This window comes from Rhinolophus sinicus, chromosome 14, assembly GCF_057876585.1.
Source record: "Rhinolophus sinicus isolate RSI-liver-muscle chromosome 14, RSI-T2T, whole genome shotgun sequence".
Lineage (NCBI taxonomy): Eukaryota > Metazoa > Chordata > Mammalia > Chiroptera > Rhinolophidae > Rhinolophus > Rhinolophus sinicus.
In genome coordinates, this window is record NC_142514.1 from 137,731,487 (window position 1) to 137,750,765 (window position 19,279).

Consider the following 19,279-nt stretch of genomic DNA (forward strand, 5'->3'; position numbering starts at 1 on the left):
ACTGTGACAGGAAATGAAACGGGGTAGTAAAGAAAGGCATTGAAGGAAGAAAGAAGAGAGCTTATGCAAAGTGATCTATTCTGGTAAATTACTAGAATAATGAAAATTGCAGTGTTTCAGTGAGGTCTTATGGTTAAGTGTTTTACATTCATTATCTCATTTAATTTATACAACAATTCTAAGACTGGTACTATTATCTCCATTCCAAGATGAGAACGCTTAGGTTTAGACATTTTAAGCAACTTGTCCAAGATCACAGAGCTAGTAAGTTAAGAGAGCCAGACTTTGAACTGACTCTGGAGTACACCTCTACATTGTGTTGCCTCTAAAACCTCTCACTTGAATCACCGTTAAATGTTCAAAAAAACCTTGCACAGTATCATGCATGATGTGCTATAGATAAATCTACCATAAGTTTTATTCTATAAAAAAGATTCCTCTAGTTAAAGTTTTGAACCAGAATCTACTGGCTTTACATTAAACATCTTTTGCATTTTCACCTTCTTTATCAAGTTTTCATGTGTTAGCAAAATATTTGTGCAATTACTTGCCATTTCCACAATGTACTGAGGTGTGTAAATGGCCCATTTGGGGGGAATCTATCCATATATCTGGAGGGTAGGACATAAAAAGATCTACTCTGTGTGTTATCCCATAGGCCTATTCATATAGTCAATGCAAGGCAGCTGAAATAATTGCTGTCATTCTTTTTTTTTCAAATGTTCACAAAGTTTTTATTTATTTTTATTTTTATTGGGGAATATTAGGGAACAGTGTGTTTTTCCAGGGCCCATCAACTCCAAGTCGTTGTTCTTCAATCTAGTTGTGGAGGGCGCAGCTCAGCTAGCTCCAAGTCAAGTTGACGTTTTCAATCTTTAGTTGCAGGGGGCGCAGCCCACCATCCCATGACGGAATTGAACCAGCAACCTTGTTGTTAAGAGCTCACACTATAAACAACTGAGCCATCCGGCCACCCCCTGGCAGCTCAGCGGCAGCTCGTTGTCTTCAATCTAGTTGTGGAGGGCGCAGCTCACTGGCCCATGAGGGAATCGAACTGGCAACCCTCTGGTTAAGAGCTCGCACTCTAACCAACTGAGCCATCCAGCCACCCGCTGCTGTCATTCTTTTATTCATTGATTCAACAAATATTAAGCACTTACTATGTGCCTGGCACCGTGCTATGCTCAGGAGACAAGATAGTCCTTGCTCTCATGGTACTTTACAGGAAAGAGAGGCATTAAACAGTTAATTGTATGAAAAATTTGTAATTATAATTATAATAAGTGCTATGAAGGAAAAGTACGGAATACTAAGACCATAAAATAGGGGTCCTAACTTAGGGAGTCATGAAAATTTTCCTTAAAGAAGTGACATATAAACTAAGACCTGAAAAACGTGCAGGTATGAGTAAGATGAAGAGGGACTGAGGGGAAGATGAGAACCCTGAGCAGCAGTAACAGCACATGCAAAGGTCCTGTGTTAGGAGGCGAATGTAAAGAACTGAAAAAAGCCCAATGTGGCTGAAGAATAATTAGCGATGAAGAGAAGGGATATGAAATGAGACTAGAGAGATTAGCAGCAGACTACACAGTGTTTTAGGCTGAAAGGGATTCTCAATTTTATCTTAAAAGCAATGGTAAGGCATTGAAAACACTTAAGCTGGGTGACTGTTTTCATCAGCTTGGGCTGCTATAACATAATACCATAGACCGGGTGGCTTAAACAACAGAATTTATTCTCCCTAGTTCTGGCGGCTGGGAAGTCCAAGCTCACAGTGCTGGCAGTGTTGGTTTTTGGTGAGAGCCCTCTTCTTGGCTTGCAATGGCTGTCTCTTCTCACTGTACCCTCACATGGAGGGAGCGCCAGCTCTCCGTCTCTTCTTATAAGGATACTAACCCCATCATGAGGACCTCCACCCTCATTACCTCATCCAACCCTAATTGCCACCACAAGGTCTCATCTCCAAATACTGTCAAATTGGGGATTAAGGATCTGACATACGAATTTTAAGAGGACACAGTTCAGCCCATAACAGCAGTAGTGGTGTGTTTTAAAATACAGGCTTTATAATTATTCAGGTATGGTGAGGCTAACAGATCAGGAGATGACAGCCATTGAAAAGACAGTCTGTTATTCACAGTTCCCAAGAGAAGAGGGCAAGCTACGCCACGCAGGGCCACACGGGAAAGCTCCAGGGTCAGTCAGGAGAAAGAATGAGCAAGGGAAAGCATGGGTGACAGCCTTTATGGTGGTTTCCAAGAGAAAAGCAAAGCAAGGAAGGGTAAACAGGTTTAGCACTGGCTAATATGAATAATTTCAGGAGGCTCAGGGGTCAAGGGGCTATCTTTAGTGGTCTGGTACCTGGCCCTGGGGTGGTTTGGGCAGAGGAATGCTGCCTGCTGGAGTGTAAGAGGTGGTTTAGAGTATGCGCTCTGGACTGGTTAGTTTGCATAGGTATGAAAGGCACAGTCCAGGATGAGTTGTTTGCTATATCTACACATTGGCTATCCCTGGGAGGGGCAGTCTCTCCCTAATCAGTGAGGTCCCAGATTCCACAGTATCAAGAATACAGAAAATAAGAAAATGTAGTTGTTATGGACTGAATGTTTGTCATACCCAAATTCACACGCTGAAGTCCTAATCCCCAGTCCGATGGTATTTGGAGATGGGCTTATGAGAGGTAATCAGGGTTACATGAGGTCATGAGGGTGGAACCTGTGTCATGGAATTAATGCCCTTATTGAGACACTAGAGAGCTTTCAAGGAGGTGGCTGCCTGCAGGCCAGGAAAAAAGAGCTCTCACTAGACCCGACCATGCTGACATCCTGATCTCAGACTTACAGCTTCCAGAACTATGAAAAAATAAATGTCTACTGTTTAAGCCACCTAGTCCATGGCATTTGTTACAGCAACCCTCACTGACTAATACAATAGTAAATACAGAGAGTACCAAAAAATGTATACACACTTTAAGAAAGGAAAACTGTATTAAAATTGTAATACTCAAATATACTGATAACAAAAGATGAATACGAGTCACGTTTGACTTCTGCAATTACAAGAGGTGCTCAAAGTGGTTACCATCAGCGCCCAGACACTTCTGATTACAGTGAACTACTGCTTGAGCAACGTTGACCAAAGTGTCCACTTGTGTACATTTTTTTGACACCCCCGGTCTATGGTGCCAGATCAGGTATGTGTGGCGAGTGCTCTAAAGGGAGAAAACATAAATGTGAGAGGACTAGCTAGGAGACTACAGCAATCCAGGCTAAGGAAAGTTTCTACTTAGATTAAGGTAGCGGAATTGGGAATTGATGTATGTAAACAGGCTTGAGAAATATTTAGGAAGTAAAATAAACAAGGATTGTAATTGATTTGATATAAAGGTGAGGGAGAAGAACTGCCAAGGGTGACTCCCAAGTGTCTTGCCTAAACATTTCAGTTGATGGCAGTACACTTTACTGAGACTGAACACAGAGAAAATTACAAGAGCAATTTTCAACATGTTGAGTTTGAGGTACCTGTGAGACAGTCAAGTAGAAATCAATCAGGCAACTAGGAATACAAATCTGTAGCCTGGAAGAAAGGTCTGGACTCCAGATGTTGGCTACTTGCTTATTTGTTTAAAGAAACTAAATGGAACTGAGCATATGCTAAAAGGGCATAGATTTTAAAGTTTGGGTGATACAAATCCAATAATCTTATTTGAAAACCATAATTAGCAAAATTATGACCAGTACAAGAAAATGGAGTTTCACGGCGGGGTGGGGTGTGTATCTGAGGATGAGTCTGAAGAGGCAGGCAGGGGACAGATCACAAAGCCTGTGCTTCAGATTTATGAGCTTAAACATGGGAAGTACTCGTATTAAAGAGGTTTAAAAAGTGACATGCCATCTGGAGACCAGGGACTGTGTTTTACACATCTCATCCTCAACACTTGTACAAAGCCTAGTCAACACTGCTCAAAGAATTAAACAGTGATAATAGTTTTGCTTGTAGGAAGAATATTTCTGTTCCAGTGTGACAAATGGAAAGGGGAGAAAGGGTCACCACTCAGGAAGCAGTTACAGGAACCTGGGTTGGAGATGATGGATTATGGTGGTGGCAATGGAGATAGCGAGAGGTAAATGTATCCAAGAGTTATTATGAAAGTTGAATCAAGAGGTTGTAAAAGTGAGAAAGTAGAAGAAATTAAAGGTGAATCACAGGTTTTTGGCTTGGGCTTTCGGTTTAAGATGATTCCATTCAAGGAGATAGGAAGCAAAAGAGAAAGAAGGGTAGTATTTATAACCAGAACATCTGTTGTTTATATTATAAAGTCTGAATTAGCTTACATTATTTCCTAACATTTAACCTATTTGTTTTTGTATTATAAATAAAGTTATAGGTGAACAAACATTTTTCCTTTTTAACATTTTCCATTTAACCTTTTTGTTTTTGTATTATAAAGTTATAGGTGAACAAACATTTTTCTTTGGTTTTATTTCCTAGAATAAGTAAGTTTATTTTTACTTATGAGAAATAGATTAATACATTCCTTTTCTACTAGCATTAATTTTTTTCTAATATCAAGCATATTGTATACTCAGTACATAATACTTGGAAAAAGTAGAAAAAACACAAATAAAAAGTTAAGAAATTGTCTTTAATTTCACCCTCCACAGGATTATCAATAATTGTGTATATCACTTAGTGGAAGCAAAAAAGAACGAGTTGAATGAGTGAAAAAATGAAAAGAAAATCTGGGAGAAGTCTTCTACAAACGTAAAGCCTTTACACTCCTACCACCATCAATGCAAGACAAAGTCCTAAGACAGGTAAAGGAAACAACACAAAATGAAATTTGGGTCCTAAATTTGTCTCTAACTTTCTGTATAACTTTAGTCATTTTCCCTCTCTTGGGCTGTTTTACATTTATAAAATGTGTAGATTGGACTAAATTTTTAAAATTTCTCTTAATAAAAGCTCTATGATTCTAAATCAATTCCATTTCCAGAGGCCTTGCTCTTGGTTAGTTGCCACAAGAATGTGACACAATCCTGAGAAAGGAGTTAGTAATACCTTAAAATGTTACCCTTCACAGGGGCACACATAACAGTACTCGAATGAATCCCTAACAATGGATTAGTAAATGGTGGTTTCAGACATTCTGACTGGCTGAAGAAAAGGAAGAAAACTAATATTTATTAAACACTTATTTACCAAATCCTATGATGGCACTTTCACATACGCCAATCAATTGATCCTCATAATACTCCTACAGATATTGTTAAACACATTAGATAGATGAGAAAACTAAGGCTCAGCAAGATACGGTGGTATATCTTAAACAGCCAGTAAAGGCGTAGAATCAGAACTGGAACCCAAGAAGCCATGTAGGAATAATAAATCTGAAGAAAGTACCATCCAACCTCCAAATCATTCTTAAGACTGACCCGTCAATGTTTGCTTGAGCTCCCTTGCGGCAGAGCTGGGCCCCGAATATCTCTACAGCTACAACAAACAAAGTTCAGGCTGGTGGAGTGGCTCACTAGTGGACCCCCAGAGTTAGGTAAGTGGCAGCATTGCCATTTCTTAATTTGCTCCAGTGGTTGTGCATAACAAATTATGGCCTAACGCAGCGGAGACAAATTTATCCTGAAAGGAGACAAGGCAGGGAGCCGGCAAGGAATATTTACAATCATTTTACGTTTACATTAAAGAGATGAAGAAGCTGTTTACACAAGTCCTTCAATATTGATGATTCTTCCCTCGTCCTCACTCACTGGGAAAATGAATTGTATGTCATTTCTGCCCACAAAGACAGCACATAAAACCACAACTTTGTAGTCCAAAATGAGAAGAAAATATGGCATTTGTATAATTTGTCCATGAAGTTGATAAAGTGGTCTTACAGTAATGATAAAGCACACAATCAAAGATCTCAGGATGAAGGGCCATCTTGTCCATCCAAATGCTGGTTATCTTGCTAAGAACCTTGCCAATAATTAAGTTTATATGCAAATCAAAGTGTGTCCCACTTCTGTTCAAAATCTGTTCATGGCTCACAGGGGACAAAGCCCAAGAGGCTTAGATCTGGCCTCCAATTAGTTTCCCAAACCCCATCTCCTGCAGCGTAGTCCAACGCCTGCCCCAGAACAGGTCCTCAATAATTTAACAAAGTTAGGAATCATTACTGGTAGCACAATCGCCGTCATCACCACACACTGCTATTTCAAGACCACAACCATCATGCACTACCTGCAGTGCCCTGAGATGCCAGACATACTCTCACAACTGGGGTTCCAGTTGGCCTGGCAAATTCCTATTCATCTTTGACAACGCAATTCAAACATGTGTCTGAGGCATCTCTGTGAAACCCCTTCTCTGACCTTCTTCCCTAAGTAATTCATTTCTCTTGCCATTTCCACAGCACCCTGTATAGCCCTTTGTCATCGCATTCACTAGCATATTATCTTCACTCCTAGACCATAGACTCCTTGAGGGAAGAACAGTATTATCTTTACCTATGCATACCTGTTTTCCAGGTACCAAATAAAAATTTTTGAACTAATCAGAGTGTTTTTCCAGTCTGTGCTTGGGCACCTCCAACGTGAGAGGATTCAAGATCGATCTCCCAAGGCAGCTCTTACCATCTACTGGCTCAGAAAATTCTTCCCTATGTTAAGCAAGATGTCTTTGTCTTTAATCCCACCGGGACCGCATAAAATGAACCTAATCCTCTTCAGTATGTCAACCCTTAAAACACTGATTCAGAAAACATGTACGCAGTGCTATGTGCCAGAACTGTGATATAAATAGGGGACACACCAAGGTCAACCAGAGAGAGTCCCTGCTCTCAGGTAACTGACATTCTCATAGAAAAGTCAGACACATAAATATATTTACAAAACAACACTTGGTAAGGGCAGTAATAGAGACACACGAAGTATTATGGAAGAAGACATAAGGGGTACATATCTCACACTGAGGCCATCCATGGAAGGCTTCCTGGAAGAGCTGCCACTTTGCCTGCGACTTAAAGGCTGAACAGGAATTGTCCATGGGAGAGAAGGAAATGTGATAGGGCCAGACATGAACAAATGCACAGAATAGAGAGTCTGGTGTATATAGCTAAGTGGAGGTAATGGATCATATCTTCTCTTCTTCAGGCCAAATACAGTCATGCACTGCATAATAACATTTCGATCAACCACGGACAGCATATGAGATGATGGTCCCATCAGATTATAGTGGAGCTGAAAAATTCCTATCGCCTAGTGCTGCTGTAGCCGTTATAATGTGTTAGTGCACACATTACTCACGTGTTCGTGAGTGATGCTGGTGTAAACAAACCAGCCAGTCATATAAAAGCATAGCACGTACAATCACAGTAGAAGGCCACACCATCTAGGTGTGTGTAAGTGCACTCTGTGATGTTCGCATGATGAAATCATCTAATGACGTATTTTTCAGATATCCTCATCATTAAGTAGCGTAAGACTATATTCCAGTTCCTTCCCCTCAGTCTAGAATTTTAGTTTTTTCACCATTTTAGTGTCTCTCATTTGAACATATGCCAGGTCAGTCCTCAGAATTGAATGCAATATTCTCGTCACAATCTGATCATTGCACAGAAGGGGGGTGTATGCCCTCCTTCCCTTAGATGCCTAGTCTTGCCAGACATCTTGCCTCAGCACATTCATCCAGTTGTTTCTTCATACATGGGACATATAGATAAAATGGACTTCAGCAAAATTGAAAACTTTTTTTGTTCAGAGGATGCTATTTAGAAAGTGAAAAAACCCACAGAATGGAAGAAAATATTCACAAACGACATATTTGATAAGGGTCTAGTATCCAGAACATATGAAGAACTCAATGATAAAAAGGCAAATAATCCAATTTAAAAATGGGCAAAGGATCTGAATAGATATTTCTCTTAAGAACATATACAAATGGCCAATAAGCACATGAAAAGATGCTCAACATAATTAGTCATTAGGGAAATGCAAAGCAAAACCACAATGAGATACCACTTCATACCCAGTGGGATGAATGTAATTAAAAAAACAGACAATAACAAGTATTGGCAAGGATACAGAAAAATTGCTGGTGGGAATGTAAAATGGTACAGCGACTTTGAAAAAGAGTCTGGCAGCTCCTCAAAAGGTTAAGTATAGAGTTACCATGTGACCTAGCAATTCCACTGCTAAGTATATACCCAAGAAAACTAAAATATACATCTACAAAAACATGTGCATGAATGTTTATAGCAGCACTATGCATAAAAGCCAAAAAGTAGAAACAATCAAAATGTCCATTAATTAATAAATGGATAAACAAAATGTGGTATATCCATACAATAAAATATTATTTGGCTTAAATGAAAGAAGCCAGACACAAAAGGTCACATATTGTATGATCCATTGTTATGAAACGTCCAGAACAGGCAAACCCGGAGAGAGAGAGAGAAGATTAGCAGTTGTCAGGGGCTGGGTGGAGGGAGTTAACAGGGAGAGACAGCTAATGGGCATAGGGTTTCTTTTCGGTGTGATGAAATGTTCTGTAATTAGATGGTACACTTTAAATGGGTGAATTTTATAGTATGTAAAGTATATCTTTAAAAAAACATATTCACCTATATATCCATAATATTATCAACAAAAATCAGAAAATCAACATTAATTTATTACTACCATGTAATCCTCTGACCCCATTCAAGTTTTTCGAAGTATCTCAATAATACCATAAACACACACAAACACACACGATCCAGTCCAGAATCACACGCTGTATTTAGTTGTAATGTCTTTTCACTCTCTCTTTTCCCTTTTTAGTATTTGCTTTTCTTTTTTTTGTTCTTTTTCACTCTTTTTCAATCTTAAACAGTTCCTCAGTCTTTTAATTTGAAGACTACCTGCCAGATGTTTTATAGAATGTCATTTAATTTGATTTTTCCTGATGCTTCCCATGAATAGATTCAGATTATGCATCTTCGGCAAGAATATCAGAGAAGTGATGCTGTGTTCTTGCCACTATAGCCTATCAGATAGCACATAATTTTTATTTGTCCCATTACCGAAGATACTCATTCTGATTCTTTGATTAAGAAGTTGTCTGCTAGGCTCCTCCATTATAAAGTTACTCTTTTTCCCTTTATAATTATTTTGTGGGGAGGTACTTGGAAACTATGTAAATTGAACATCAAACTTTTAATTTATTCATTTACTTATAATCACTTATTGTTTCATTTATTATAGCATGTATTATTTTAGTATGGACTCATGATTTCCCATTTTATTCAATGGGTTACATAATCAATGGATTTGATAACTGTTATAATCTGCTACTATCGTTACTTATTTTGAGCTCAAATTGTCCCAAGTTTGGCCAGTGGGAACCCTTTCAAATTGGCTTCAGTGTCCTTTTGACAAGTCCCCATCATTCTTTTAGCATTTCCATTCTTTCTGGCAGAAAATGATGTTCCAGGCTCATACTGTGCTTTTTCCTGCCAGCTCTTGGAATCAGCCTTGGTTCATTTTACTGGGGAATGATTTTTAGAAACCAGACCTGGATATTAGGTATGCTCTTGGTATTGGGGTTCCCTGCTACCAAGTCCTCTCATGGACAGAGCTGGAAGAGAATGGATGTATGTATGTGTGTATAGAAATATGTATATATATATATGTATTATATATATATATGTATAAATAAATATGAAATGCATTATTTATAAACTGGGTGATTTTGGTCAAATCAATCAGCCTCTTTCAGCTCTAGTATTGGAATTTGTAAAATGTGAGTCATAACTATCTAAGATACTATACATGCAAGCACTTAATAATTGCTAGAGCTGGACAAATTCCAATCAATTTTTAGTAAGATAAAATGCAAGACCTTATTTATCAGTGTTACTATTCAGCTGTTGCTCACTGATATCACTATTCTGATTGTTGGTATTTTCTCCATACAGTTGTTAAATATTTTGAATATCATTCCTGCCATTTCTCACCATTTTAAGTTCTAGCTTGATCACTATTGTCAGATACACCACACGTTGTAATGAATGATTCCTTGTTTCTGTTTATGTCATAGTGTAACTCTGGTATGTCATCTCATCCTTTCACTACCTAAACAGTTTCAACTAATTCTTTCAGATTCTGTTCAAATGTCTTTAACTTATAGATTCTTCTAAGCGCCACTGTGTTGCCATAGGTTATTTTTACTTCTTTAAAAATAATTTTCATATTGCATTATTGTTTATAAATCTGTTCTCCCAGGCAGAAAGTATGAGAAGAAATGTGTTCTATACTCAATTAGGTCAGTCCAGTCTGTCATTTCATTTGCATATTCTCCAAGTCAAGTACGGCGTGCACAGCACAGCATGCATTTGACATTTTATCATAAATATGTACTGAATATTAGAATCAATTCTAAGAATTCTTACACATTAAATACAGCTGTAAATAATTTATAGACTGTTGTATACACATATCCTTCTAGAATAGCGCTGTCTAATACAGTAGCCACTAGCCTTATGTGGCTACTGAGAACTTGAAATAAACCTAATTTAAAGTGTGAGATACACAACTGATTTCAGGACGCGAAACACTTCATTAATAAATGTTTATATTGGTTACATGTTGAAGTAATACTTTGGATATACTGGGTTAAATAAAACATATTATTAAAATTAATTTAACCTATTTCTTTTTAATTGGCTTTTTAAATGTGGCTACTAGAAAATTTTAAATTACATATGTAGCTCATATTATATTCCTACAGGACAGTACTGTTCTAGAAGTTTCTGGGTTTGTGATGGGGAAAAAAAGAGGTCCAAAGATTGAGGACTAAATACATGGCCTCCTTTGAGCAAGGGCAGTAGATAAAAATCCTGGCATAGCCCTAAAACCTTGCTAGATAGAGGGACCAGATCATTCAAATGGATGCCATAGTAGACATAGGGAACGCAGGCATCTAAGAATAAAAATGTGTTATTTTGGTGAATTGATTGTGTCTTTTTAAGATGTCTCCATGGGACTCTCCTCTTTAATCCTGCTCTAAAATTGTACATGCCTGCACAGAGGTGGTCCAAAATAATGCTCTCACTTGCTTTCTCTATGGACAACTTATTTGCTTGCCTCTTTATTTCACTTAGTCAATCTGGATCCTTTAGCCCGAAGCAAAAAGTCCAGACTACAAATCCCATCTTTTTTTTTTCCTTCAGTCTCTTATCTTGATACCATCCTGTAGCAACGTGCTCTTTTCTCAAATGTGAAGTGTCTCTGGATTAGGAGAAATAAGCATTTTGTCAATTTTGCCATTACTGACCTGCATTTCATATTTCAGAGTCATGTGGAAGCACCAGGATCCCATTCCTACGACTGAAATTAAAACAAACAAAAAAGCCAATTAGCATAAAATTCTTCGGAGGTGGCCAGAGTGACAATAAGACATTTCAAACCACAGAGTTTTAAGAACAAAGTATATGAAATCTTGTGGCAGGTTACAGCAGGCTCTGCATATGCTCTACAATTAATGAAATTTTGGCATAGAAAAAATTAGTATAAGTTCTCTTAAATTCCCTCCACTAAGTGACTTATCAAATTAATTAATATTCTCCTTTGTTTCTATGAAATACATTGCCTGATGCTCAGGGTAAGCTTTCATGTTCACAGCTGGTTAGCTACTCTTCAGTACTTCCTTGCCTTTCGGATTCAAATAGCTGAATTGTTTGCTTACTAAGAGCCAGTCGGTTATGTTTGTTCCCAAACCTGTTAATGCCACTGTATTTAGTTATCAGAACTATGACTGCAAAGAGAACTGCTGTTTCAACAAAAACTATTTTAAATACTTAAAACGGACTCAATAAAAGTGAATTGCTAATAAAAATAGCTATTGAATTAAGTATGGGTAAAGTATGTTACAGATTAGGGAAAATAGTAAAAATCTAAAGATTCTGTATTCGTGTCCCAATGTTCTTCCCAAGTGCCTCTATTTTAAATAAACTGCTTTCATTTTAGAGTTTAAAATTTTTTGTTTTGTTTTTAATCCAAGAAACAGTAGAACTAAAATTACAGCCTCATATTCAAAGGCCCTGCCCTACATCAAATAATTGTCAAATATTATATAACTATATGTTGTAATTAAAATAAACCTTTACGGTAGGTATGTATTGTTTTCAATAATTATATGCTTCAACTTTTTAAAAATCAACTGACAAAATATCAGCCCCTATCACATCTAATCATTGAGCTTCTACTGTGATTCATTAAATTCAGTTCAACAAGCATTTACTGAGCATCTCCTCTTTGCCAAAGTCAAGTCAGTTACAAACACTGAGGTGCAAAGAAAAGATCCAGTCATGGGCCTTAATGAATGAAGCACATAGTCTAATGGAGGACACAGATAGATAAATAGAAGAGGCCAGTACAAGTAGACATATAGAGCACAGAGGAGGGGCACTTATGGAGGAAGTCAGGGACTACAAGAACGACACCAGAGGAGTGAGACTTAAGGATGTATAACCAGTGAGCCCAACCAATGTGGTGAAAGGGGGTATCACCTAATAATTTGTAGGAAGCCACTTGAAAACAATTTCAAAATCGTTATTACTCTTGCTTTAAAAAAAAAAAAACCCACTATACATATTATATTATTTTCCACTGCTCAAAATGAGGTAAGAGAAGTAAAGAGTTATCGCACTTGTTTTACTAAAGAAATGAGAGAGTAAGATGATTGGTGTCTTTTTTCCACAGAAGAAATTAGAAGGTGCAAAGCTAGATAATTATTGGAAGGGGAAAAAAACAACCCCTGTGAGTTATTTAAAGTCACGCAATATTTTGTGGTTAAAAAACAAAAACGAAGTGGATGACTATTCATCCTGAAAGGGAGACTGGCCACTTAATCATGCCTCACTGAAGGAATGTTTTTATCCAAACGTTTTCAAATGTTCTCTTGGTGGTTTATTATAGAGCATTAAAAGTCTGGTTTTTTAGAGATCTCTACAATTTATTTCCTTTCAACAACCCATGTAGAATGTAAAGAAATGTAAGAGAACAGAATCACCTATCTCTACACAATATTTTATATTTTGTCACTTTAAAGTAAACCACCAATATTTGCTAAAGTTTATCAGCTTTATGGGGATATAATACACATACTATAAAATTAATTTATTTAAAGTGCACAATTTGATTATTTTTAGTATGTTCATAAAGTGTGCAACCATTATCATTATCTAATTTTAGAACATTTCCATCACCTCAGAGAGACAACTTATACCTATTAGCAGTCACTCCCTATTCCCCTTCAAACCTCTCCTTCCCTCCTCAGCCCTAGACAATTATTAATCTGTTTACCGTCTCTATAGATTTGCTTGTTCTGGACTTTTCATATAAATGGATCATACAATATGTGGTCTTTTCTGTCTGGTTTCTTTCACTTAGCATAATATTTTCAAGGTTCATTCATTTTATAGCATGCATCCATAACCCATTCCTTTTATGATGAATAATATCCCATTGTATGGCCATACTACATTTTATTTACCCATTTACCAGTTGACGGACACTGTTATACATTTTATGTTTGTGTCCCCGCAAATCCATATGTTGAACCCCAACATGATTGTATTTGGGGGTAGGGACTTTGGGAGGTAATCAGGGTTACATGAAGTCTTGAGGGTGGGGCCCTCTTGGTGGGATTAGTGTCCTTATAAGAAGAGGAAGAGACAGGACTTCACTGTCTCTTTCCACCTGTATGCAACAAAATTAGGCCATGTGAAGACACAGGGAGAAGGTGGCCGCCTGAGAGCCAAGAAGAGGGCTCTCTCCAGGAAACAAACACACCAGCACCCTGATCTTGGACTTCCCAGCCTCCAGAACTGAGAAATAAACGTCTGTTGTTCAAGCCACCCTGGCTATGGTATTTTGTTATGACAGCTTGAGCTGACTAAGACAGACATTCAGGATTTTCCATTACAGATAGTGCTGCTATGAACATTCCTGTACAGGCATACCTCATTTTATTGCACTTAACTTTCCTGCCCATCGCAGATATTAAACTCTTTACAAATTGGGCCGGCCCGGTGGCTTGGGCAGTTAGAGCTCCATGCTCCTAACTCCGAAGGCTGCCGGTTTGATTCCCACATGGGCCAGTGGGCTCTCAACCACAAGGCTGCCAGTTCAATTCCTCGAGTCCCGCAAGGGATGGTGGGCAGCGCCCCCTGCAACTAGAAAACGGCAACTGGACCTGGAGCTGAGCTGCGCCCTCCACAACTAAGACTGAAAGGACAACAACTTGAAGCTAAATGGCACCCTCCACAACTAAGATTGAAAGGACAACAACTTGCTTGGAAAAAAGTCCTGGAAGTACACACTGTTCCCCAACAAAGTCCTGTTCTCCTTCCCCAATAAAATCTTTAAAAAAAATTCTTTACAAATTGAAGGTAAGACCCTCTCCCAGCAAACATTACAACCCACTGAAGGCTCAGATGATGGTTAGCATTTTTTTCGCAATAAACTATTTCTACATAAGGTATGCCCATTGTTTTTTTAGACATAATGCTATTGTGCACTTACTAGACTACAGTACAGTGTAAACATAACTTTAATAGGATGCATTGAGAAACCAAAAAATTCACGTGATCTGCTTTATTGTGATATTTGCTTTATTGTGGTGGTCTAGAACCAAATCCGCAATACCTCCAAGGCATGCCTGTAAACTAGAGATGATTTAAAGTATACAGGAGGATATGCGTAGGTTATATGAAATACTAATGCCATTTCATATCAGGGACTTAAACACTGTAAGATTTCGGTATCTGAGGGGGGTCCTGGAACCAATGCCCTGTGTATACTGACGGACGACTAGATCCATGTACATATACACAAGGATTAAGAGGATTCGTTGTGCATTGTAAAATATATATCTCTGGTTACAAGGCAGGGTAATGTCCAGTCTACAGGAGTAGTCTCCCAACTTTGACAGTAAAACACAATTTAGCAACCCCATAAATGTATATTTATTTATAAATGATATACATACTCTGGCCTATGGTAAGGACCTACATGATCTGGCCCCTGCCTAAATCTCTCCAACCTCATATTCTGTCACTTTCCCCCTGACCCACTAAAGAATATCAGGGGAAAGTCAGAAAGTAAACAGATAATTACAATATGCTATATGAAGCACAGTAATAGAGATATACATTGTATTCACTGGGAGCAGAGAAAAGGGTCACCTAATTCTTTCAGGGAGCTGAGGAAGGATTAAAGGAAGGCTTTCTAGAGGAACGGCACTTAAACTGAGTCCTGAATGACAGACATGGTGAGTTTACCAGACAAAAGAGGTTAAAGGCAGAGATGTAAAAATATATCTGGTACTAAAACACCAAGTAGCTTGATATAGCCGAAGTGTAATGTGCAGGTGGGAGAGTTGTGGAAGATGAGGCTAGTAATACATAGTTCAGATTAGGACCAAACTGCCAAGAAATAGAGGTTTTTCAAATAGGTTATCTCATCTAAAGACAAAATGGTTGAATTGAAAGAGGCACGCCTGGCTGGAGAAAGCTGGTGAAATTTAGCACAGTAAACAAGTTTTCACCACTGACACACTACAATTTATCAACAGGTAAATATTTTCTGAAATGTTATCCAAATTGGCACAAATGAAAAATTTAAGAACAGGAAAGTTGAGTTATTTAAGCCAAAGGAACATATGTGAAATGTGTGAAAACAAACAACATTCATTGATCCCTAAATTATAATTAGAAATTCTGGCGATACTTTAAAAAGGAATCTAAGCATTTTTCTTTTCTTCCTCTTGCATGTAAATTGATTGATTCAATCACATGGAAAATAAAATGTTTACCTAATATAAGGGTGACTCTTAGCCAAGAGCTTTTTAAAAAACAAGTAACAGGGACAAGTTTCTCTGCATGGCCATGGCTAAAGTGAAAATAGTAATGGAATTGGAATAAAGAGGTTATGTCCCGTCTGCATTTTCTAATTAGACGTTCATATTCACAGCACTTTACTACAGTTTTAAGAGTCTCTCAAGCATATAATAGAATTTCACTGAGTTGGAACCTCTTGATTAAAATATTTTGGCATGCTACCAAAGTTTTCAAGGTTATAATAGAATACAGATATGTTCTGATACACATTTATTTTGATCCATTTGACTGACCTCACAGTGGAAAGAGTGTATAAGGGTTTTGCAATCAGACCTTAACTAGAACCCCAAGTCTATCACTTATTATTTATTAACTTTGGCAAGTTACTTCAAGCTCTTTGAGACTGAGTTGCCTCAGCTATAAAATAAGGATAACAATGTTTATCATGAAACATTGCTTGAGGATTATCTAGCACGTACCTGGCATACAATAAATATCAATAAACTTCATTTTTTAGTCCCTAACTAAAACTATGAAAAAAATTCACGTACATAGAGAATGGACTCATTAAATTTGGAAGCTGGTTAGCTTATTTGCCATGACACAAAATTACAGGCTGAAGACATTGAGTTCCTTTTAAATTACATCATGATTTACCATAATGCAAAAGGCACCCAGAAAAATGGAAAAGGAGCAAGTGTATTAACTGTAAAGTATCAAAGGCATTAAGAGTATAATGTGTGATTGTTTTAAAATCTATGAACTCAGGTAGAGTTTTTAGAGTTACTGGTTGTATCAGAACAACGCCAGCTACAATTAAAGGGCCTGCATGATTGTACTTGCCAGGTGAAGTGAGCATTCACATTAGAAACAAAGTGCACTATCGTATTAGAGACGCAGTAGAGCATAGTGATTAAAAGCATGAGCTTTGGAGAGTTGTCCTAAGAAGTTTGGATTTTATCTCTAGGCTGATGGGAAGCCATTTAGGGTATTTTAAAAGAGCTTTTCTAATTGTTCACCACCTCAGTGCGATATTACTACAAACCAAACCAGAATGACTAAAATTAAAAAGACTGACAAGTATGGGCAACAATGTGGAATAAATGGAACTCTCTGATATTGTTGGTAGGAGTGTAACATGGTCCAACCATTTTAGGAAATTATTTGGCAGTTTCTAATAAATTTAAAGACAGACTATATTATGACCTACTCTGTTTCCCCGAAAATAAGACCTAGCTGGACAATCAGCTCTAATGCGTCTTTTGAAGCAAAAGTTAATATAAGACCCGGTATTATATTATGTTACATTACCTTACATTATATTATATTATATTAGACCTGGTCTTATATTAATTTTTGCTCCAAAAGACGCATTAGAGCTGATTGTCCAGCTAGGTCTTATTTTTGGGGAAACACAGTAGCAAATCTACTCCTAGACATACACTCAGAAGAAATGAGTGCATATGTCCATCAAAAGACATATACAAGAATATCCATAGACTCTTTATTCATAGAATCCTAAACTGAAAACAACACATATGTCCATTAACAGGAAAATAGGCAAATGAATTGTATTCTATTCACACAATGGAATATTACATATCAATAAAAAAATGAACTACTGATATAAACAATGATGAAACTCAAAAAAAGTACAAGTGAACGAAGCCAGATGCCAGAGTACACACAATATGATTCCATTTATATAAAGTTTAAGAACATGCAAGTTAATATATGGGAATAGAAGTTAGACTAGTAGCTGTCTTTTTGGTGGTATATGGACTGAGTGAGAAAGGGCACAAGGGAACTTTCTGGGGTGATTAAAATTTTCTGTATATTGATCTAGATGGTGGTTACATAGGGAAAATCTCATTGAACTTTGTATACCTAAGATTTGTACATTTTAATGAATAGCAAATATGCATCAATTTAAAAAAGGATTGGGAGGGGAACCTCTTGCCTGCTGTGTTCCATATATACATTGCCCATCAAAATACTCCCACCTGTGTGATCAATTATTGCCTTATTCTGGCTCCGGTCTAAAATATTGAAATAAGCCACAACTGAAGCCACAGGAACCAGATGAGTAGCCATTACTGCTGCTGCTCTCTGCCTTAGGCTGTTTTCTACCAGACTTTCTACCTTTCTGTTTTTACTTTCTTCCAGGCAACTTTCCTGGCCATCTCATTTCCTCACTGCCTGTTCACTGACATGCGCTACGTAGCTATATGTGGTTCCTGCGCTTCTGGTTGAGCCTGATGCTGGGTTTTGGCTGCGAGGTTGGACATGTTTATTCAAAGCATAGTGATATATAAACACCACAACTGCAGAAGCACAAAGATTAGGAACTATTAACAAAAAACTGAAAATACTGTTTCCTTTGGGTGATGGAATTATGGGTATTTTTACAGTGTTTTCCAAATTTGTCTTCAGTGTTACCATCACATACTTTTTATAAACAATCTAGAAAAAAAGATCATTGATGTTTTTGGCAATGTCTGGAAAACTAGGACTAAATAAAAGGAAATAAATAAGCTAGCAAGCAAGTTAGAAACTTATTTCTAAAGGTCCTTTCCACAGCACATTGATTTTATGTCTGTTTCATTACTAAGTGCAATTGCTATAATCTAAAAATGTTATTAGACTAGTACGCAGTCCACTAGCTTTCCCCTTGACAAGAGGCATAAGGTTCTTAAGATCATTTCAAATGACTCTGATTTAGTCTGGCAGAGACAGACTATATAGGTGTGATCACAGCTGCAAAGAATTTAAATGGATCTTTTCATGACTTTGTGTCTCTGTGACATTTCTACTTTAGTAACTTTCTATTTCAGCATTGGATTGAGAAAAAGATAATACGAATCTTTAATAGATCTTTTCCTGCTCTTTTTTTTTTTTTTTTACTGTTTTAGAGCTCATTTTATTTTTCTTATTAACAATTACTTACTCATTTAAATAACTGCATAACAAACACATTTGTACAACTACAAATAGATTTTGTTGTTTATTTATTTGCAGTTCATCTCCCTTCAATGTAACATAAGCTCGCTGGTGACAAGGATTTTGTCTTTTTTGCTGTCACATAATAGGTACTCAAAAATATTTGTAAAGGAAAGAATAAGTGAACACATTTCTATTTTAAATGAACAAGATGAACCACAATCTGTGATTTTGCGAGTAAAGAGAAAAATTAAATGTCATGGAAAAGGCTGTTTTTGGCTTGGTTCGGTTCGATTTTAGGTAATGCACAGTTTTAAATTACTGACTTATGGCACAATGATTTCAGTCATGCGCTGCCTGAGGATGGGGATACATTCTGAGTAACGTGTCAGGCAATTTCGTTGTTGTGTGAACATCGGAGAGCGCACTTACACAAACCTAGATGGTATAGCCTAATAC

At 37.4% G+C, this 19,279-nt stretch overlaps 1 protein-coding gene across 1 annotated transcript in view; it reads right to left on the minus strand.

Moving 5' to 3' along the window:
- The window catches only part of ACER3 (alkaline ceramidase 3), a 107,722-nt gene that overhangs the window by 39,038 nt on the left and 49,405 nt on the right, over positions 1 to 19,279 (minus strand). The window contains exon 3 of the mRNA XM_019726419.3: positions 11,314 to 11,366. Within this exon, the coding sequence (XP_019581978.1) occupies positions 11,314 to 11,366 (53 nt within the window). The remainder of the gene's footprint in view (positions 1 to 11,313; positions 11,367 to 19,279) is intronic.